General features: G+C 36.1%; 2 protein-coding genes across 2 annotated transcripts; both read right to left on the bottom strand.

The window, feature by feature from the left end:
* Positions 1-134: 134 nt before the first annotated feature.
* On the bottom strand, positions 135-1,538 carry LOC149251950 (pentatricopeptide repeat-containing protein At1g11290, chloroplastic-like). The gene has a single exon (XM_089454034.1). The coding sequence runs from the start codon at positions 1,536-1,538 to the stop codon at positions 135-137; it is 1,404 nt and encodes a 467-aa protein (XP_089310160.1).
* A 15,148-nt stretch (positions 1,539-16,686) lies between these two features.
* LOC149251949 (cytochrome P450 750A1-like) lies at positions 16,687-18,826 on the bottom strand. Its single transcript, XM_089459634.1, has 2 exons — positions 17,823-18,826; positions 16,687-17,727 (listed from the first exon to the last, which is right to left on the bottom strand). Exons 1-2 carry the CDS (start codon positions 18,777-18,779, stop codon positions 17,095-17,097), a joined length of 1,590 nt encoding a protein of 529 aa, XP_089315760.1. The 5' UTR covers positions 18,780-18,826; the 3' UTR covers positions 16,687-17,094.
* Between the last annotated feature and the right edge of the window lie 5,583 nt (positions 18,827-24,409).

Below are 24,409 nucleotides of genomic sequence, written 5' to 3'. Positions count from 1 at the left end.
AGTTGATAATGAATCGAACACTTCAAATCAAAAGTTGAAAGTGTCTCACTTGATCGATCAGAACAGGGTACCTTCATACACTACCTTCAACAAGGTAGCTTCCTTATCATTCCCATTTAAACCATATGCTGCAATTATTGCAGTCCAAGCCACAACGGCCTGATATATGCTGCAATTATTGCAGTCCAAGCCACAACGCCCTTATCAGAGATGTTATCTAACACTTTCCTTGTAAGTTCAATATTTCCACAGTTAGTATATATGTCCATGTCCATAAGGGCAGAACATACAAATACATTGGAATAAAATCCCGTTTTGGTTATGTATGCATGGAATTTCTTGCCTTCTTGCAGACCTGCTAAGTCGGCGCACACAGGCAGAATATCGAGAAACACTGGCAAGTTTGGTTTGATGCCATGTTGTCGCATTTGATGGAAAAATCTAAGGGCTTCGTCAACATGTCCATTTACTCTATATCTTGCGATCATTGCTGTCCACAAAGTGGCACTCTTATTAGAGCTTTCATCAAATACTTTGTGTGCAGCCTCCATATTTCTGCATTTAGCAAACATATTAATGAGTTCCCAACGCAGAGAGACAATCGTCACAAAGTCGCACTTGATTCCATAAGCATGTAGTTCCTTACCCTGCCGGAGAGCCGCTGAATCATCACATATCAAGAGAACATTTACGACAGTAATCACATTGGGCATCACACTGTTCTTCAGCATTTGACGAAAGATCTCGAAGGCCTTCGTAACATGCCCTTTTTTGCCATTCCCAACAATCATAATACTACATGCAATGACATCTCCTTCGCAATCTTTGTCAAACACTTTTTTTGCGTCCTCCACAGAACCACATTTAGAATACATGTCCATTACAGCAGTCCACACAACAACGTTGGTATCAAGCTTGCCTCTGACAATGTAGCCATGAATCTCCTTCCCCTTTCGCAGAGCTGCCAAGCTCCCGCATGCCGGAAAAACCGATGCCACAGTTGCCAAATTGGGCTTGTGTTCCTCCACATGTATCTGCCGGAAACATTCTAATGCTTCGCCATGAAACCCATTATGCACAAGTCCGGCAATCATAGCTTTCCATGTCACCACATCTCGATGACACATTTCCTTAAACACTTGGTTTGCATCCTCCACAGAACGACACCTGCAATACATATCCACAAGCGCACCTCCCACAAAGACATCAAGCTCATAACCGGTCTTGATAACCTGTCCATGAATCTCCATCCCCTGTTGCAGGTCCATTAAGCTTCCGCATGCCTTCAGCATGATTGAGAACGTAAAATTATCGAGCTCCGTGCCAGATAACTTCATCTGCTTATAAATCTCCATAGCCTCGGTTTCGCAGAACCCATTCTTAACATAAGCTCTGAGCAGAGCATTCCACATAAACATAGACCGCTCAGAGGCTTCATTGAATGCCGCCGGCGCATAAACAATGCTTCCACAGGGAAAATAAAGATAAACAAGTTTGGCAGCCAAGTAGGGATTCTGATGAGCCCCTGTGATTCTCATGTGGGCGTGGACCTGCTTGCCTTCTTTCAATAATTTCTAGACAGTGCAGCAATCCAGGAGTATAGGGTAGATTTGGGTATTCACAGGGATTTCTCTGCTGAAGTCCATCGAGTGCAGAATGCGAAGAGCTTCATACTAGTGAAAATATCTTGTAGAATGGAAAAAAGCACTAAGGCAAGGAAAAACCAATAAAAATCTCTTCAAGAGTGACATATAAGAATGGAAAAAAGCACTAAGGCAACTCAACTTATATTTGGAAAAAGCAGTGACACTTCAAATCAACGGTTGAAAGTGTCTCATCTGATCCAACGGAACAGAATAAAAGTGTTGACGATTGTTGATGCATAGGAAGGCCTATCGGCCTAATTATAATATCTGAAAGTTAATGTACGGTTTTGATACATTCTCCCATTTAGAAATTCGTTTTAACGACAGCTACACAAGGGCATCTCCAGAAAGCACTATACTTTATGCAATCCTAAGGTTAGTAGGAATGTATTTCCATATGTAAAAACATAATACATTTAATGAAAAAATTAGACAATGGTAAATTGGTGAAATGAAAATGCAAGTATTACGTATCTTATCCTAATAAATGCCCTGCCACTATTAACAGTAATACGTGGAATGCCTTCAATTCTAAGAGAACTCAACCTAACCAAAAGATCAAACCCGTATAAACGGAATCTAGATTTGTCATCAGTGACATAGACAATCTCAATATATTTCACCCTACGGTGTACTTAATTTGTCGTTTATTTTAACATTTGTTGAACGGTCGCTCTCGACTTTTTTCTTGGTATCCTTTCATTAATAAAAACAGGGTACATAATTTAAGAGATGATTGTCACTCGAGGGTATACCTAATTATCGTTTATGTTTAACAGAATATCGTTAACATATATATATATATATATATATATATATATATATATATTTTTTTTTTTTTTTTTTTCAGAATATCGTTAACATTTTTTTTCTTCAGAATATCGTTAATATCGTTATCATATATAATCTTAACGCTGTCAAAACTGCACGAATGAATTGTTCAAATCTTTCTGAACTCCACCGCAAGTCTGCCGTTGGAATTGACTTTATTATAGTGAGTCAGAGTGAACATAAATATAAGTGAATCAAGAAATTAACCAGAAACTTTTATTGAAAATTATCTATTCAGGGAACAAATTTCATATTCAAAAATTTGTATTAAAAAATAATTAACTTTTTCTTTATCTCTCAATATCACACAATCCATATCCAATAGATATTTGGATAACGAGAATAGATAATGCACTCTTTGTGTTTCTCAATATCACATCCATATCCAATTAGGGCTAGGTTTTGAACTACCTGTACATGATAAGTCAATAAACCCTCTTGTGCGAGGAGAGCTCCCGAGCAGCCGAGCTACCAAGATGCAGAGATCCTGAATCCTCCAATCTAGAGCCTTGTTTGCCTGTGCATTGCTTCTGCAGACACTGCAATGAGAACCAATCCCATTTGACTCCGTGTCACGATATGGTGGCCACGTTCCGCACTCTCTTCACTCCACCTTTCTGTTTTTGTCTCTTGCTCTTTTTTGTCTCATGCACCTTTCTTATTGTAGCATCTTCTGCATTTCATAGACTTCCTATCCTGGTGCGCCCTAATAAGGCCGTTGTGGAGGCCAATCCTTTTCGCGGAGGTGGCATTTGATCTACGGACACGTTCCTTCCATCTTGACACATTCCTTCAATCTATCATACTGCATCACTCGGTCGACACCTTGCTAGCTACGCGTTGGCTTACCGTTTAACCTTTTAGTGATGACATCCACTATAAGGAGGGGCTGTTTTCTTTTTCACGGGTTTTTTTCCTCTTTTCCAATCCGCCCTGCGTGCTCCAACGCAGGGCTGGGGTCGTGGAATATCTGGACTTTGTCGTCTTTAGGCTCATCATTTAATAGTTGGCCACCTTTATCCTTTCTTTCATTGTATCTCTGAGCTCTGTGGAGGCTTTGGATCAAAGCGTTTTTGGACCAGACGGTGTTTTTTCTCGGCGGCAATTTGCCCCTCATAAGGTTTCAACTTATATTCCAAGGTCAGTGTTCGACAGCTACTATATATTTTCATACAAATATGATTTTTGAGAACATGTACTTATCGTCATCGTTTTCTATTTTTCCTCATTGCACCAATTTATCTTTTCATCGGAAAGTTTATGCCGCTTATAGTTATCTGTTAATGGTATTTCTATTTGTTTTGAGGGACCTCTGTCAAAGAATTGCATGGCATTTGAATATCTGTGTTATATCAAACCGTGTTTGGACTTTAGCTTCAAGATAGGTCATTGGTGGTGTAAATGTGGTTATTGTTTTTGTTGTTGCTTCATATTTCCATGTTCCACTTAAGTCTTGCGTATACGATCCCATTGTTTCCTCCTCGTAGTTTTATGATCTTCTAGTATTCCCTAATCTAGTGAGTGTTGAATCCTCTATTTTTTTGGGGAGTTCGGCTGGTTTTTTTGGAGACTTGGTCGAATTTTGGCCATCTCTATTTTTCAATTTCCGGGGAGTTGGGGATCCTCGATGGTACTTGTGATTTACTCTTCCACCTACTTTTCGTCGTCACTGTCTTTCTGGATTATTCCTCATATCTGCATATTTGTTAGTCATTAATTTTGAAGACTACATTGATCTTTCCGAGGGGTTCTCCCTTGTACGGAATGATTTGAGATAATCCTTCCCTATCTTCAGGCCTGTCCTTCTATATCTAGATTTGAATGTTTTTGTTAGAAAGTCACATCTTATAGATGTTTTTGTTAATCCCTAGACCCTTTATAGGATCTTCCTCTTTCTGGTCTTTGACTTCATTTTACCTCAAATGTACTATCATTAATTGGGGATAAGGCGTTTTGTTAGTTTTTCCATATATGGTTTCAGGATTAACTATCCCGAAGTGTTTTTTTCCTTCTGCCAATAGATTTGAATATCTTGTTCCTATCTTTTGGTCTTGTTGTCCTTTCATGTGGTGGACTCTCCATTCATCTAGATGACATGGAGATCTTCCCTGTCAAATCTGACACATCAGAATTAGATTGCGCTGCTATGGAGGCAGAGGCTCTCCACTATGGCACTATCAAACCGACTTGCTGACAATCCTCTTTAGCGAAACATATGATTCCCCAGCGTCATAGGCAGAACCTTAGGTTTGAAGATTATGTTCGTCTGCGGCTCAAACACAATCATCATCCTGCTAAGATTACTCCACCTCCGCTGGTTATTTTCCTAGACGGTGTCTCTCTGGCAAATCACATTGCTAGTCTACAATCTCATGCTCTGATAGGCAAATGGTATTTTCCTGATATGGAAGACACCCAGATAAGAACTTGGCTTGGATCTAAATGGCGCCCCTTGATAGGATACATCCCTACTATTGTCAGGTTAATGAAGGACTGGTACAGTTTTCACTTCTTGAAAGTAAAAGATCTGGACACCATATGGGCTCTCCCTTGGGTTCATAGAAAAAGCTTTTTGGCCCTTCACAAATGGTATATTGGCTTTAACCCATTGCGGAATACCCCTCAAAATAATCTGATTTGGGTTAAGCTGTCTGCCTTTCCCATCGAGCTATGGACAAAGAAATCGCTTTCTCTCATTGGAAATGCCATTGGGAAATTTGTGTATGTAGATCCTAAGTGCTTAGGTGCCAAGGATAAGCGGGTGGCATGGATCCTGATCGAGAAAGAGTACAGAGGCGGCTTTCCTGATCATATTGATCTTGTTTGGGGTGAATTATCAATTCACCAAAGACTTGACTATTGGGGAGTTCCTTTCCGATGCTCCCTCTGTCACAAAACTGGTCAGCTGAAAAAACACTGCCCTCGTCATTCGTTTAAGAAGGAAAAAAAGAAAAATTCTCATGTCGAGCCGCTCACTCGTGACATGAATAAGGTTTTCTGTGATGCTAGAGGAGAAAGAAATAATTTAAAAGGGTTTTCTTCTATTGCTGATATAACGTCCCCGGTTCTGTCTAATAGTTTTTCGATTTCGCGAGACCCTTCATGTGATACTGCCCGACGGCGCTCCATGACTCCAAAATATCCAAATTCTACCCCCCTTACTTTTCCAAGATCATTGTCCATGGATAATTTAGTTATTTCAGGGGCTCAGGAACTGTTCTCTCATCCCCATCCCCTGGAACCCTCTCCAGGGGCGGCCATAAAATCTCCTATGCCTATTCCTCATCTGAACTCTAACCTCCATTCGAATCCAAACATTACTATCATTCCATCCTCATCTTCTTCACCTATCTATGCTGATAAAACACGCTCCCTGATTTATCGTCAAGCCATCGTCCAAATAGACATGTCTGTTATAAAAGGAAAAGCTTCAATGATTTTGATTACTCCTACAAACTTACCTATTACATCCCCTACAAATTCTATTGGCAGTGATCTTGACTTGTTATTGCAAAGAGAATCTCTCCACCTCCAGCCACTGACCATTCATAAGCCACGAAAGTCTCTCTCACCTGTCATCAACCCCTCGTCGGCAGGAAATAACATGGTCAAAAGGAAACAAAGGTAGTAGGCATTTTTGAGGTAGGAAGGGTATATCTAAAATTGATATTCAAGATTCGGCACTTGTAGACATTCCTATAACAGATATGGCAGGAAGCGGGCCTCTTAGAGCAAGTTTGCCTGGGGACGGGGCCTCATGATCAAAATTCTCTCTATGAATATAAGGGGTCTTGGGGCGGACCCGAAATTTTTGGCTCTTAAAAATTTGTTTCTTTCTTCCGCCTCAAAAATTATCCTGATACAAGAGACCATGCATGACCATCTGAAAACTATTGCTTATTTCAGACGCATGTTCCCTACATGGCATATTTCAGCGACAGAGGCATCCGGGCTATTTGGAGGATTGGTTGTTCTATGGGACCCGGTTTGGATATCAGCCAGGACCTTTCGTTGTCTAGATGGTATCCTGATTCTTGCAAAATTCCGGGGCATGGCTGCCTCTATACATATCCTGAACATTTATGCCCCATACAAGAACCGCTCTATTTATTGGAATCGGTTCCTGGCCTCGGGGATCATGGAGATAGACTCCCTCCTAATTGTAGGGGATTTAAACTGCTCTTTAAGCTCTGACGAAGTGTGGGGAAATGGCAGAAAAGTTGATCCTATGGGTAGATCCATCAGGGATGCTATTCTCTAATTTAATTTTGTTAATAATAGCCCTACTATGTTAGCTCATACATGGGATAATGGGAGGACAAGGATGAATACATTGCCAAAAGAATAGATTGTTTCATTATTCATGACAGGCTTATAGAGCGTCTTGGTTTACCCTCTTCTAGTATTCTCCCTTGTTTTATTTCCAACCACAGGCCTATATCCTTGCAATGGGCGGCTCTGAATCACAGAAAGGATTATCCTTTCAAGTTTAACAGGATTTGGTTAGAGGATGATGGTTTCAACAATATTGTTAAGGAAACTTGGCTGTCATATGAGCCACATGTTTCGTATTCTCAAACTAAATCTTTGTTAAGCCGTATGGCTCAGCTTCGTAAAAAGGTTAAAGAATGGCAAGCTTATAAGAAACGTTCTAACATATTAGAACTACAGGAGATTAATAAGGAACTTGAAAGCATCGCCAGATTTATGACTGATCACAAAATCTCATGGGATGTGCACTCTCGGATATGGGAGTTGGAAAAAAAGAAACAGAATCTCCTGGCCATTGAAGAATCGACCTGGAGACTAAAAAGCCGGGCCATTTGGTTAAAGGAGGGTGACAAGAATACCAAATTCTTCCACCGTTTTGCTAATAAAAGACGGGAATCTAATGCTATATGGGAAATTAAGAATGATGAGGGCTTTCTGCTGCACTCACATGATGAGATTTCTAAAAAAGCTGTAATTTTTTTTTAAAATGCATACAGAAGGGACCGGGACATTGGGATGGATGATATCATATGGGGTATTGAGCCTTACCCCACCATGTTCGACTCTGAACAAAATTATCATTTATATGCTTTTGTCTCAGAGGAAGAACTGTTGTCTGTCATGAAATCTTTCAAAAAAGACAAATGCCTGGGTCCAGATGGATGGACCATTGACATTTTCATTCATTTTTTTGACCTGATGAAAAATGATATCCTGGGTATGATTGAAGAATCTAGAATAAGGGGAAACATTAATCACATCATATCTTCTACCTACATTGCCTTGATTCCTAAGAAAAAGGCTTCTCTTACCTTCTCAGACTATAGACCTATATCCCTATGTAACACTATATATAAAATCATTGCAGGAACAATCCGGGGCACCATGTCTACTTTTCTTTCCTGTGAGCAGCACGGTTTCTTAATAGGCAGAAATATCTTGGATGCTGTGGCTATTACTCAAGAATGTCTCCATTCTATACATTCCAAAAAAATTGATGCAACCATCCTCAAAATAGACCTTAAAAAATCCTATGACTGTATTGACTGGGGATTTTTGAGATGCCTTCTTATTAAAATTGGACTTAGTAATTAATGCACCAACTCGATAATGGCCTGTGTGGAGAATGTTAATTATGCCATTCTTATAAATAGTATTCCTACTCCTTTCTTCTCAGCTGCCAGGGGCCTCCATCAGGGATGTTCCCTTTCTCCCCTCCTTTTCATCCTTGTTATGGATTCGCTTAGCCTTCATATAAAAAGGGTTGTTTGCGAGGGTCATCGCTGTCCTCTTTCTATCAACAAGGGCAATAATTTTTCGCATAATCTTTTTGTGGACGACATATTGATTTTTGTCATGCTCTATAGACAAACCTGGATTTATCTACATGAGATATTATTTCACTTTGAAAAAGCTGCTGGACTGTGTATAAATGAAGGTAAATCATCTTTCCACCATGGGGATATTAATATGGAAGAAATGGAATACCTCTCTCATCTCTTCAATATACAGGCTAAATCTATCAAAGAAAGAATGAAATATTTGGGCTATCATTTGAAGCCAATAGGATATTCTTCAACAGATTGGACTTGGATCCTAAACAGATTCCACAAAAGGATTGCAGGCTAGAAGTATAAATGTCTCTCATTGGCTGGAAGGATGATTCTTACACAATCTATTCTCGCCCAGCTTTTAGTCTAATGGGCCCACTTATTTTATATTCCGGCCATCATCATTCAAAAACTAAATAAGTTAATGGCATTTTTCATTTGAGGGGGCTATAAGGAAAAAAAGAAATTCCACATGTCCAGGGTTTCAAGCCTGACCCTCCCAAAAAAGATGGGGGGTTGGGGTATTATGGACCTTCGAAAATTTGGTATGGCCTTGCTATGTAAATCATTATGGAAATCTGTTTTTGGAAACAATATATGGAGTAATGCAATCAGAATAAAATATTTGGGGAACAAATATTTTTCCTTTTGGTTCAGGTACAGTTCATTTGGGCCTGCTCGTGGATCTGCTATATGGAGGAGTTTTCATAAGATCCAGGGTTTCTTTTTCAAAAACCTTGTGTGGAATCCTCAGTTTGGGAATAGTATTCTTATTGGTCTTGACCCTTTCATGGGCGGAGAAGAAGTTTCACATATTCCTCATCAGCTCTTACATATTCTCCATCAAAAAGGTATTTTTTATTGGGCACAGGTTATTAACGAATGGCAGGGTGCTATTCCAAGTTGGAAATCTGCTAATGATTTGGGCCTTAATGGTCTAGTCGCATCTCAATGGAATATGATTATCTGGAAAATGAAGAACTGTGGTATTTACAGAACTGAAGAAGAGGACGACATTGTCTGGCGGGGTAGGGGTGGTAAGATAAATGTTCTTGTTAAAGATATATACCTCTCCATAATAGAGGAACAACATTCTCGTGCCGATAACATTTTTCCATTTTCTTTCTGGAAGTTTGGGTGCCCATACAAGATTATTTTATTCACATGGCTTGTGTATCACAATAAAAATCTCACTTGGGACAACTTACAAAAGAGGAATTGGCACGGCCCTGTTGTTTGCCCCATTTGCTGATCTGAGTCGAAGGACAATCTGCACATCCTTCTAAATTGCTTCCACACACAAGTTCTTTGGAATAAGCTGGCTTCATATTTTGGGTTCAAAAACAACTCTCATTCATCTATTAAAGATGCTATTGAATGGTGGAGTAAATAGATACTGATATGGAGGTCTATCCCTCTTATTGTGTTCTGGTTCATTTGGAAGTGGAGAAATAAGGTCATTTTTCAAGACTATAAGGAGAATTTTATGAACTTATTTGACCAAATTATCTCATTATATCTTACTCTCCTTCCCAACATCCCCCAGCATGTGAATGAAAAATCAAATGAGTCTTCCCATTCTCTAATGATATATCCAAGGGCTCACTTTGATGGTGCAGTGAAAGATGGTATTTGTGCATGTGGAGTTTATATAAATATTCTTGAAGACTAGCATTATTCAAAATATTGAAACGGGGGTGCAGGAACTAACAATAAAGCTAAAGCCATGGCATTATATGGACTTCTATTATTCTGCTCTTTTCTGAATATTGGTGCACTTCGTATCTATGGTGACTCAAAAATCATTATAGATCATGTTATCGGCAAACATTCCATTAACAATGCCAATCTCACCGGATGGATGCACATAATTTCCTCTGTGGAAATCTTCAAAGGATTTCTCCATAGCTCATGTCAATCGCTCCCAGAATTTGATTACCGATGAATTATCAAAGAAGGGCCTGCGTTTGCAATGCGGTATATGGAACTTGAGCATCACAGTGGGGCCAGTCTCGCATCAAATCCAACATTTCTCAAAGCCGGGTATATAGGATATGCACCAGACTATTGACCTAGTATGTATCATGAACTTGTCTATTTATCAACTGTATCATGCTCAGGTACCCATTCTTGTCGCATATCATTGATTATGGGTTTATTACACTATTTGCCTACTGTATATGTATTGCCGTATATGTTTTTCATGTTCCCATATGCTATACGGCGAAAGAAAAATTTTTGCTTTTACTTTACCCTATGACATACTTTTTTGTACCAGAATTATTTATAATATATACAACTTTTTTTCGTGCTGAAAAAAATCCATATCCAATAGATAATTGGATGAAATGGATAAAGAAAATATGGTAGTATGGGTGATGAATATTTTCACAAAACTGAAAAAATATGAATATCTTATTATAACTCAAAAACAATACATTAGCATATTCAATAGATAATTGGATGAAATGGATAAAGAGAATATGGTAGTATTGGTGATGAATATCTTATCAAAATTGAAAAAAAAAAAACGTATTTAAATAAGAAACAATACATTATCGTAATTAAGAAACAAAAAAGAAAATAATAATTTATAAAAATAATAGAGTTGTTTGTGGATATTCAACGGAAAAAATTGAGGTGAAATCTTGATTTGTGTTATTTAAACTAGTTTTTTCACTGTATATATAGATTGATCACACTGAAAAACCCTTAGGGCACTTCGATCAGGAGTTGTGATTTTAGAGAAATTAGAGGAGAAAAACCTACGGGAAAATTTTCCAAAAAATCTCACTAAACACAACTTTAGAAAAAAAATTGTTAATATATTTAGTAAGTTATTTATTATCAATAATGTGTTTCATAAATTATATATATTTTTAAAATATTTGTTTTTTTTGTTTTGTTTTTAGAATGAAAAAACCTTTATATATATTATATTGGCAATCAGATGCCACTATTTGACAATATGACAAAAAATGTGGAGTTCTTGAACTCAAAAGCAAACACTGTGACCCTAAGTTATATCAGGACAAAATTGAAGACATACTGTGCATGTTACAGATCAGTAGAAAAATACAGAAATAGCCTATTTCATCATCCAAATTTTGTGACATAGACCAGAAACATGAGTTGATATTGTTTTGTTGAAAGTATATTCATGTTGGGAATGATATTCCTGCCGTTGTATAACTGCTTGTAGCATCATAAGGGCCTATTTACGCATCAACCGTGGTGATATGTACTGAATCTGATGTTGTGTCAACAACGGGCTTTTTTCTTTTGCAAGAACTTTGGTGTTAGACAGAAGAAAAGGAGTATATATGTTATGACTGAAACACCATCTACCCAGGAGGTAACGTTGTGTTGTATTTTACAAGTTTAAAGTTGTCACTCCTGGGAGAGGACACTGAAAGCCCAGTGGCCAAGCCTTTGACTCCTGTTTTTGATTTTTTTGCTAAAGCACCAAATTTTTGTCTAGATAGTGCGATCAAATATAAAACAAAAAGAGTGTTGCAGAAGCAGTCTCCTGAGAAAGTATGCAATTGATAGTTAGGAAAATTCTAGCGATAGAGAGATCTAAGAACTAACAAGGGATTGGGAAGTTTCCAACATCTAGCCAAGTCTCCTTCAATTTGATAGATACATGTAAACCATCCAACTCCAAATCCAGAGCATTCTTTGGTAGTGTGTCTGCCTCAGAATTTAAAATTCTGCTAATATGTTGGATTGTGGGATTTTTGAGGGAACTCCAAATATTTTTGATTTGCATTAGCCAACCTTGTAGTGAATATTTTTGAATATGAGCCTGTAAACAAACATAGTCAATGACAACCTTGGAGTCGCCAAAAACATGTAAATTTTGAATGTCCAGAAAGTTTGTGAACCAAAGTAATCCCCAGAGGGCCACTACTTCCACCTTTGTGTTTGTTCCAGTGCCAGCCCCCCATAAGACATGATATGATAGTTCTGAGTGAAAGTTGATTATGAAACCACAACCACATTTGTGATCTCTTGAAGCCCCATCAAAGAAACTTGAAGGATATACCAATTCCATTTTTTGCAGAGTTCGAGATGGCCTCTATTTTGGAGAGGATTGTAGAACATCCTCTGTTTTTGTGCAATTCTCTCTAGCACACTCGATGCCAGCTCCCTGTGATTGTTGAATATGATGTTGTTGCGCCATTTCCATATTTCCCATATAAATATGGCAGGAATGAGTCTTCTTGGGCTGGTTTGGGTGCTCCACCAGGTCAGCCAGAGTTCAATGTCACACATGTATGGCCCCAGGTTGCCTATTCTGCGCTCTAATTGTTGCCATAAAGTGGAAACTGAACTACAAGTTCTGAAGAGGTGTGAGTTGTTCTCAGCATCATTTTCACATAGAACACAGAATCCAGGGCCAGACCAGTCCTGCACTTGAAGATTTTCCCAGGTCAAATTCTTATTCTTCCACACCAGCCAGAGGAAAATAGTGATTTTAATAGGAAGTAGTGGACTCCAAAATTTAGTGAACCACCCATTCCCCGTGTGGTCAGATTGAAGTAAACACAGCTGATAGTATGTATCAACAACTACAATATTGTTTTCCGCTAGTTTACCAGACCATGTAATAGTATCCACATGATCATTTATGTAAAGGCCCGCCAGATTCAAATGTGAACAAATGAGCTTCCACTCTACAGCAGTAGCGCCAGAGAGGTTTAGCTGAGCAGCTTCTTTCCAAATCGGTCTGTCGTGAAAAGAGTATATCACAATCCACATCAAACGAATGGGGTGAAAAGAGTAAGGGTATATTACCATGTTGAGAATGTAGTTAGATAAATATTTTAATAAAATCAATTTCAATTTTAAATTAAAATATATTTAAAAACTTTTTTCACAATTTTATATAAAAATAATATTTAATCTAAAAAGTTTTTTTTTTTTTTATAATTTAAATCAAAATAAATAAAAAGAAGTACAATATAAATAATGAAATTGACTTAAAAATAATATCTAATATAATGTAGTGCAAAAACCCCAATACTTAATTTAAAAGAGTGAAGGGAACTTTACTTGAATGGTCCATGAAGCACAATACTTGCTAAGGTTTTGCAAATGGGGTAGCAAGCTAAATGGGCTTGATTGTGGGGAAAAACTCCACAGGTGTGTTTGAGCCAGAGGTGATGTAGGATGGGTGACCTCCCGAAAGTCCTAGTTACCGGGTGCAAGCTCGGTAAGTGATGATTGACGCTATGTGATTTATTTTCACTAGTTTCAATTCCACTTCTTCACCCTTGTGAGCATCACTTGATGCAAAGAGTGCTAAGCGGACTATTCAAAAATCATGAGAAATTGTGGTGCTAAGTGGACTATTCAAAAATCATGAGAAATTGTGAGCATCAATGAGTGCTAAGTGGACTATTCAAAAATCATGAGAAATTAGTGCTAAGTGGACTATTCAAAAATCATGAGAAATTAGTAATGCAGTTGAATCCCAAAAAATGATATCTAATATAATGCACTACGAAAACCTCCAATACTTAATTCAAAAGAGTGAAGAGAACTCTACTTGAATCGTCCATGAAGCACAACACTTGCTAAGGTTTTGCAAATGGGGTAGCAAGCTAAGTGAGCTTGATTATGGGGAAAAACTCCACAGTTAAGCGCACTTGAGCCAGAGGCGATTTGGGATGGGTGACCATAATACACTCTACTTGAATGGTCCATGAAGCACAATACTTGCTAAGGTTTTGCAAATGGAGTAGCAAGCTAAGTGGGCTTGATTGTGGGGAAAAATAATTTATTTTCACTATTAGTGAGTCAGTTTTGACATCTAATATAATGCACTGCTAAGGGAACTCTACTTGAATGGTCCATGAGGCACAATACTTGCTAAGGTTTTGCAAATAGGGTAGCAAGCTAAGTGGGCTTGATTGTGGGGAAAAATAATTTATTTTCACTATTAGTGAGTCAGTTTTGACATCTAATATAATGCACTAAGGGAACTCTATTTGAATGGTCCATGAGGCACAATACTTGCTAAGGTTTTGCAAATGGCGTAGCAAGCTAAGTGGCTTGATTGTGGGGAAAAACTGAATTATTTTCACTATTAGTGAGTCAGTTACGACTACCTCTCATGGAAATGATCATAGATGACATGGAAATGCTAAGGGAACTCTACTTGAATGGTCCATGAGGCACAATACTTGCTAAGGTTTTGCAAATGGTGTAGCAAGCTAAGTGGGCTTGATTGTGGGGGAAAACTAATTTATTTTCACTATTAGTGAGTCAGTTACGACTATCTCTCATGGAAATGGTCATAGATGACATGGAAATAGTCATAGATGAAATGAGTGCTAAGTGGACTATTCAAAAATCATGAGAAATTAGTCATAAATGAATGACTTACTTTCATGAAAATGATCATGAAATGAGTGCTAAGTGGACTATTAAAAAATCATGAGAAATTAGTCATAAATGAATGACTTCCTTAAGGCAGTTGAATACCAAAAACTAATATCTAAATATTAAATTTATATCTTATTTATAATAATTTTTTATAATAATAAAAAAAAATCATAATTTCTTATTTTAAGATTCGATGAAATTTGAAATACAAAAGATTCAATTAATCTTTAGTAGTGTGCAGAAGTATACTTTTGGTAAAAGAATTAATGTTAGAAGCGGAACTGACACTTTCATAGAATTATAGTGTTTCTGTTTACTAATATTTAATTTGAAGCTGAAAGTTGCGAACGAAATAATATATTGCATGTAAGCTGCCAAGATTTACTGGATATTCGGCTGCTATTTAAACCTCTTTTGGAGGCTTCTTCGATGTTCTGGATTTGATTATCGTAGAAGCTATCCTGTAGAGGTTGTCGCGCATGAGATCTATTTCCATGTTGGACTTCATGGAGGTCTGTCAAAGCATTAAAAAAATAACTGCTGAGATGAAGTGCAGGTGTACGCATGAAAAAAAAAGTGGTGATATACAGATAGTTTGTTTCCAGTGCGAAACATGATAACTTAAATAACCTCCATGCTATCTGTCTCGAGCATTAAGCACTCCCGTTGTTCCTATGGTGACGCTGCAGAGATTAGACTTGGGTGTGTATGGTTGGATAGTGTTGGCCATTCAAAAGAAATCAGTCAAACTGTAAGAAAACTATGACGATTGCAGGGTCAACATGAGCAAGAAAGTGAAAAAGAATCAATCAAACAGCAAGACAACTATGACGATTGTATAGTCAACATTATCAAGAAACTGAAATAATTACTGTGTTATCTTCTATTACATTCCTTATGACCTTGCAGCTATTTCCATTGTTTATTCATTCAAAATCGAATCCCCTATTACTGGTAACTCATTCCCAGAAGGGGATCGAAGTATCATCGCAAATAATATGAAGTAGGTACGGTCAATTGTTCCAATATTTTTACTCATTCAAAATGTATTATTAACCTACTTCTGTCATTTCTTGAAGATGTATTATTAACCTAGGTCTGTTATTTCTTGAAAAGTTTGTTTTTATGTAAATTAACGAATCAATAATATTGAAAAGATTTGTAACACTATGATGCGTAAAGTAGTTGGTTTAAATGGGGCTTAGTTTTCAAGTTCAAATTTTATGGGAGGGATAGAAGTTATTTTGGGAAATAAAACTATTTCAAGGCATTTCGCTATACATAATTCTGGTGACAAGTATTTTATTCTGAGGGGTTGAGGATGGAAGCCTTTAGTGATAAGCATCTTATTGTGAGAAGTTTGAGGATAGAAGTTATTTTGAGAGATTAAAACTCTCTGGGTGATAAACCTCCCATTTTGAGGGGTTGAGGATGGAAGCCACTTTGGGAAATTAAAACTATCTTGATTATAAGCATCCCATCACAAGGGATTGAGAATGGAAATCACTTTAGGAAATTAAAACTATCCCAAAAAATGTCCAAGCTCAACCAAACTTCCCATAATCCTAGTGATAAACATCCTATTGTAAACAAATCATTCTTCTTCCCTTAATAAATAAAATAATAATAATAATAAAATATTAATATATCTATTAATTTGTTTGGAGGTGTTCGGAAAAACAGAAAAATACTTCAAAATTACAGAATTTCATAAACTATAAGATTATCAACGAAAAACATCCTCCATTCATATATAATCAAAGTCAAATACTCTAAATCGGACAACCAACTTCAAATCGTTCAACAATTGTTATGGGTTTATAAGAAATCTGTAGAAAGATAATATGTTGTTTATGTAAATTAAATTCTTCTGAGTTGCAGCTAGACGTAGATCATTGTTAAGTGTCCAGGAAAATTAAATTAGATCAATTGTAAGTGTTAAACCCTCCCTCTCAAACAATAAAAATAAACAAGCAAAACGATTCAATTCCGAATAAAACTATTACAATCTAGGTGTCTGTTTAATTCTGAATAAAACTATTACAATCTAGGTGTCTGTTTAATTCTGAATAAAACTATTACAATCTAGGTGTCTGTTTAGTCTGGCCAGCGATGATCCGATGCAAAGCTTTGATTGGCGAGCCTGCCAGAACAGTTACATGTCAGGTAGCGTGCTCTACATCTTCTCGTAATGAAAAGAGCAGCCCAAACAACTGGAATCTATCTAATATGTTTAACTATTACAGATTTGTAGGCATAACTACGAATTTAGCAAGTGAAACAGAAAATAGCACTCTACCATCACTCCCCATAGTGGATGTTCAGCTTTCACGCTTATTATAGATATACTTTGTGAAAAGCTTTCCCTACCCTGCGTACATAGATAGATAGTTTACGGATTTCTAAGGACAACGAGGCAGCCTCAACCTTGGATAAGCAAGCAGCGGAGTTTGTCTTGGCATCGTGGTTGCACATGCTTCCTTCATATCCAGCTCTGATGGATCGCCTTCTACTCTCCAGTCGAAAGTGTGCAACAACTGAGCCAATGTAAACTCAACCGTCAGAATAGCCATGGCAGATCCTGGGCATCTTCTTCTTCCCGCCCCAAATGGAAGCATCCTGAAGTCTGATTGACCTCCTGATAAATCCATACCATTTTCTTCCATCTGCATAAATCTCTCCGGCTTGAATTCGGAAGCATCTGCCCCCCACACACTGGGATCCCTTCCTATAGCCCACAAGTTCATGATTACCATTGTTTTCTTAGGTATATAGTACCCCCCGACTGTGACAGCCTCTAGAGACTCGTGGGGAAGCGCTAGCGGCAACGATGGGTATAGCCGTAGGGTCTCTTTCACGACACAATGGAGGTATACCATGCTTGCCAGATCCGACTCCTTTACTATACCTTGTTGGCCAACGACGGATTCGATTTCTTGCTGCAATTTCTTCATTGCATGAGGATGTCTTAGCAGCTCACTCATGGCCCATTCTAACACGTTTGCCGATGTCTCCATTCCAGCAGAAAACAACTCCTGCACCAATACAAATACAATGATAAAAGTTAGAGAATTTATTCATGTTTGATAATTTGAAAAGAATAGCAGTGGGCGATGGCATATGAACATACATATGTAATTGCCTTGATTATTTCACGTGTAACTTTTGCCTCCGTATTATCATTCTTGGCCATCTCAAGGAGCACATCGATGATATCTTTAACATGACACTCTGCATCTGCCTCACCATTTCTGATGGTGGAGGCATTAATATGTTCATCTATCATTTTCTCAGCGAATGCATCAAATCTTGCGTTGGCCTTCTTTAGGGCCCGCTTGATACCTTGCAAATCAAGGCAACCCAAATAAGGAATGAAGTCTCCAATGTTTAAACTTCCGACCGCAATGGACACCTCGACCACCAGATCCGCGAACCCTTTGCCATCGGCCCCCAAGTCATTGTCAGAAAATTTCTTCCTCGCCAGTATTCGCCAAAGTATATTGGCTAGAGAAGTAGAGATGGCCTTGCTCACATTCACGGCAATCCTGCCACTCTCACTCTCTTCCCAAATGGAATGGATCATCGCAGACAGTTCCTCCTGTCGCACATGCTTGAAGGACTCGATTCTTTTGCCAGTGAGCAGTTCTAACACGCATATTTTTCTCATTTTCCTCCAGTGATCTCCATAAGGACTGAAGGCAATATCTTTGAAGTTATAGAAGAAATATTTTCCTACCGATGTTAGAGGTCGGCTGGCAAATATCAAATCATGAGTTTTAATAAAGTGTTTGGCCATCTCAGATGAAGAAACAACCACAGTGGGTACAGAGCCAAAGCGCAGAAACAAAATGGGACCATATTTCTCAGCAAGATTTTTGAGAGTACGGTGAAGAGGAAGTCTCACTTGGTGGAAATTGCCGATGATTGGCCATGGATAGGGTCCAGGAGGCAATCTCTCATTCCTTCGACTCTGGTGCAATATCCAGCAGGAGAAGAAGAATATGAAAGTGGCTATTACTATTGCAGGCAGAGGCAGAGGCAGAGGCAGAAGCAGAGGCAAAGCCTGAACCAACTTATCAAAACTCATAATGGAACATGCCCACTTAGATCTTTGCACAACACGGTTAAAATGCAACCCATATCTGGTCCCTTTTTAAAGCCCTCCTGAAGTTTTAAAACGTTAATTTGAATTTACCGACTTTATCAAAATTCTATTCATAAAAAATAAAAATAAAATTACAAAAATAAATTAAATTGTTCTTCCTCGTTTAACATCAATCTCTTAATTTACGAAGTGTCTTCCAAATGGCCTTCCTTTCCATTTTTGGAAAAATAAGAAACCCATCATAACTCAATTCCAAAAAGGCTTTCTAGATGTGGAATCGTTTAATTTTAGCCGTTCTTTATATTTGCTGATTTGATTGAATTTGATCGTATGTGGACAAATTTGTCAAACAAAACAGTGCGTGTACACCAAGTCAGATGCACTTTTGACTATCGAACGAACGCTCCATTCATGACACTTCAAATATCAAATCATATCACGTAACGCTAAGGCTTTGATATAATCCTCGATTTGAGGCCAATTTTTGGTTCGATCACTCTGCTGAGTTTTGTTTTCACAGCAAGTCATTTCTGTGATTTTTGTTTTAAAAATCAACTTTATGAATCATTATGTAGATAAGTTTATTTATTTTGGAATATTATTTTTATAATTTATAATTTAATTATTTATTATTTTTAATTAGATGGTAAAAAATTAATTTTTAAAGATTATTTTTAATAATAATGGTATCTCAAAGGTTATAGTTATGTTTTTTATTCTTTTAATTAAATTAATTAATTAAAAAAATGTCATGAATATGTACTATGGTTTTTGGGCATGTGGTATTAGTAAGCCATAGTTTTGGCCCATGGTATTCATAAGTTAAAAATTCTAATGGTAAAATGGGATGCATATCCATGCTTAAGAATCTTGCTACATCTTTTTTTAAATGTAAATAGTTTTAACTCATATATTACTTCTTTTTATAATTAATAATAAAACATATAGTTGACTATGGATGACCATTTTGTCCACCTCAAAATATACTTAACTAAAATAGATTAGGATTAATAATGTTTGATCATTGTTTGATCATGATTGACCATGACTAATTCTACTTAGGCATGCTTAAATTTTTTTCCTCTTCTAATGTTGTTATTGGCAATGTGCTTGTGTCTGTCCCAGAAATAAATCTAGCATGTGCTACATTTACTTTTCTTTGCAATATTGTCATTGGAAACATGTTTGTATTTTTGCTAAAAGTAATTCTAGCACATGTTAGATTTATTTGGCCCTACAATGTTGTTATGTGTTTGTTTTTATGCTAAAATGAAATTTAACGTGTGAAATATTTATTTCACCTTGCAATGTTTGTGTTTGTGTTTGTGATAGAGGGTAATATAGAATGTTTTTTTTCACAATGCAATGTTGTTGTTGGCAACATATTATGTTTGTACAATAACCCATTCTTAGACCACATATTCCATATGAAGGGCCTTCTAATCATTTGAGGGTTTAACATTTTTTATATTGTAACAATAGTCTATGTAGGCATGGACTAAAACCTCATTGTCTCTAAAAGGCAAGGTCAAATGTCATAAGCATGGAGATGTCCCAGTAAATATTATTATTGCAATGTTTTTATTGACAATGTGCTTATGTTTGTGCTAGAAGGAAATTTAGCATGCACTAGATTTGCTTTACAATGCAATGTTGTTGTTGGAAATCTTCTTGTATGCGATAGAACAGAGTCTAGCATGAGTTACATTTCCCTTGCCTTGCAATTTTTTTAATGAAAATGTGTTTGTGTTTGTGCTAGAAGGAAATCTAGTTTGTGCTAGATTTCTTTTGGTTTGCAATGCTTTTCTTGGAAATGAATGTGTTCGTTCTACTAATAGCACGTGCTAGATTTCTTTCACCTTACAATGTTTTTATTGACAATATCCATGTGTTTGTGATAGAAATAAATCTAGGATGCAAATATTTCTTTTTCTTTGAAAGATTCTTGTTGGCAATATGCTTGTGTTCCTGTTAGAAGTAATTCTATCACATTCTATATTTCTTTCACCTTGCAAAGTTGCTATGTGTTTGTCTTTGTGCTAGCCAAAGATCTAGAAGAAAATCTAATGATCACCATAGTTAATGTTCTTTCATTGTGTTATTCTTTTATTTTTTCTAAAACAAATTAAGAATATACATGACTATAAGAGATAAATTTTGTGTATATATGATGTTTTTGTAGTCTCTACAGTTTTTTATTTATTCACAACGTAATGTCTTTTGGAAATGTGCTTATGCTCGTGCTAGAAGGAAACCTAGTAGATGTTTGCTTTCATATATTCACGATTAAAAGAACATAATAAATTATTTGGGGGTGCCATTTTTATAACCTTGATTAGCTATTGTTGTGAGTTCTACACTTGTTATTGTTCTTGTTCATTTTGTTACACATATAATGATGCAAGTAGGTATAGTATTTATAAATTCATATTTTCTTCAATAATTCGAAACTGTGATAATATTTTTTTACTTTATTTTCAGAAACCATGGAATATGAAGCTAGTGAGAATTCAAAGGAAGCATGCAAGGAAAAAGGAAGTTCAAGAAACACGACACCCAATTCTTTAAATGGTATGACAATTTTAAAATTAGTTTATACTTTGTTACAATCATTAGACATTATGTTAATAAATGGTTGTTGATTAATAAAACCCATGGAAATAGCCTTAGGAGCAGGGTTTTAATGAGGAAAACCCATACTAACATGGAAAAAAAAAATTCCAAGCAATTTTAGGTAGGTGATAACTTTTGGTGTAATATAGTAAACTTGCATAACATATGTACTCATTTATTATTGTACGTGTAAATGGAAATCGTGTATTATAAGTTTGTTTAATAATATTTAGTATTTCATGTCTTCCAAATTTTTTTTCTATAAACTGTGGAATCTGGTGTGCATGAAATTTGAAGTAAAGCAGTGAAGAGAAAAAGAAAAACAAGTGATATACAAATGATGCCTCCTTCAACTGGTATGGTGGTTTTATATTTTATGTACTCTTTTAGCAATGTTTGGATTAGGTGGTTTCTTTTCCTAGCAATTTTACCCAGGTGATAACTTTTGGTGTCATATAGTAAACTTTCATAACATATGTACTCATTTATTATTGTGCATCTAAATGGAAATCATGTATTATAAGGTTGTTTAATAATATTTGGTATATCATGTATTCCATAATTTTTTTTCTAGAAACTGTGGAATCTGGTGTGCCTGAAATTCGAAGTAAAGTAGTGAAGGAGAAACAAAAAAAAGTGATATACAAATGATGCCTCCTTCAACTAGTATGGTGGTTTTATATCTTATGTACACTCTCTTAGAAATGGTTAGATTAGGTGGTTTGTAAATATTTAAAAGAAGATTATGTGACAATATTTGAAATATAATTTCATTTTGATTCATGCAAATATTTTTTTGTTGTTATTTGCAGAATTGGTTGGCCCAAAAGCAAATGAAATGTTACAACCATCACTTAAGAAAAAGAAAAGTTATTCAACTCAAATGGAAGTATCAATAACACCTTCTACTTCTACTTTTGAAATTATTAAAAAATACAATACATCTAATAAATGAGTTTGTGAAAGATTGGTACGTCCAAATAGAAGCTCCCATGAATATGTTTCCTGAAATGTATCTATTTGGATCCATAGATGGAAAAGAACCAAGGATATTATGAATAATAATTAATTGTTATGCTTATAATGAAAATGACATTGACTTTCAAGTGGAGGTGATTAAAGAAAACGAGGTAAAATTAATTTCATGTCAAGTGGAGTACACAAATTATAGACCAGATTTGATTGAAGCTTCAAGTACTGATTCAACAAATATGATAAAGAATTCAATGTTCAAGTTGGATAACTATGAGAGCTTCTGTAAATCTGGACTAAATAGTTGAACAGATTTTTTAAAACGCATCGCCACTCTTCTAAGATATCACTATGTAAGAAGGAAAAAAAACATCATCTGTACTTCTTCATTTACAACAAAAAGGTAAACTTCTTGATAAAATACCAGATGATAAACTTGATTCTAAATTACTTTCTTTGAGAAGAGTATATTTATCTAATTTGGAGGAGGACATAACAGAAAGTGATTTCAAGCCTACTACAAAATTTCAAAAAACTAGGAAAGTTGAATATGAGACAACAAACCTTTCAAATCAATGTGATGAGATTCATGAAGCCTTCAAGCACTGCTATCTATTTTCAAACTCCTTTAGTAGAAAAGTGACTATTGAAAGATGTATAGAAGCCCCCAAGGTGTTTAAATTAAGATCATGAGATGATTTAAATGTTCAAGTATTAGTGAAATTATTCCTAGAAAAATTTCAAACCTCATTACCTGATGCTCTTCTGATTCCATTTGACATCAATGAGTCTGATCCATTAGTCAACTCTATCAAAATTATAAATCAGACAGATCTAAATTCTAAGAATATCAATTTTTGGATAGTTGAGGGTCAACACACCATTCAAGCAGTGGAAGAAATTTTAACAAATCCTAACTATAATGTATCTATAGAAGCGAAAAAAAAATATAAAAAAATGTAATGCTCGATTCTTGCATCCATCAATTGAACCCGTTGAGGTGATCTACATTTGTTGTCAATTAAATGCTACAAATAAGGTATTCTACAAAACTCCATTTATTGATTGTGTGCACTCGGCAAGACATTTCTTAATTTCCAATGACAAATTAAAGAAAATTAGGATTGGATGTTCTAAGACGATTGAAGACAACGTATGTAATTTTAATTATTTTTACATTTAACATTTTTTTATTGTATCTCTTTTTATTGTAGATAAATGACTAAAGTTGATAATATAAGTCATATTTTCTCATATTTATAATTAATTCTCATTAGTTTATAACACCTTATTTAGTTCATTTTTACATTGAATTATTTTTAGTTTATATTTATTATTTTATCAGGTTGATGATGAAATGTTGTGCTCTTTCTTCGACTGTCCAATTACAAATTTTTCTGATAAAAAAATTCTCTAATATCGTGATGAACCTATTTGGGATGAATGGGACATTGTTTTTAATTGTTACCAACTAGGCACAATAAAGTGTTCTCCAAGCCAACCTGATTTTGAGAACTACAAGAGAAATAGTCTACACTGTTTGACAGCAGCTACTCTTCCGCCCCTTCAAGCATTAACCATGGAAGAAATTTCTTCAGTAGCAGATAGGATATTGGATGGAACCATTTGGTTTCCTATTCCACTTAATCATCCAGCAAATGCCATAAAATTAAAAGATTATTGTTATAAATTGAAAACCAGCAGAACAATATTGGATGCAATGGTTACATATTGTCAAATTAATGATCAAAGCTTGAATGAGATGACTGTTACCACATTCAACATTCTTGAGCATTATGAAATTAATGATATCACATTTTCCAATTTTTGCAACACGGTGGAGGGGTCAACTTATGTCAAAGGAACACGTAATACAAAGATAAAGTCCCTTTCTCAGCAAGCATGTGGAGTCCTTGATAGAATGATAAATGGATCAATAAGTGTTCAACAGGTTTACAACAATTTTGAATTTGGTTGTCATTTTGGGGGCCTTGATCTTTTGTCAACACTTTTGCACTCTTTTCCAT

Source organism: Pinus tabuliformis, chromosome 7 (assembly GCF_031772625.1).
Source record: "Pinus tabuliformis cultivar Carrire ecotype Pingquan chromosome 7, CPIR1, whole genome shotgun sequence".
NCBI classification, from domain to species: domain Eukaryota; kingdom Viridiplantae; phylum Streptophyta; class Pinopsida; order Pinales; family Pinaceae; genus Pinus; species Pinus tabuliformis.
This window is presented reverse-complemented; position numbering and strand designations above follow the sequence as displayed.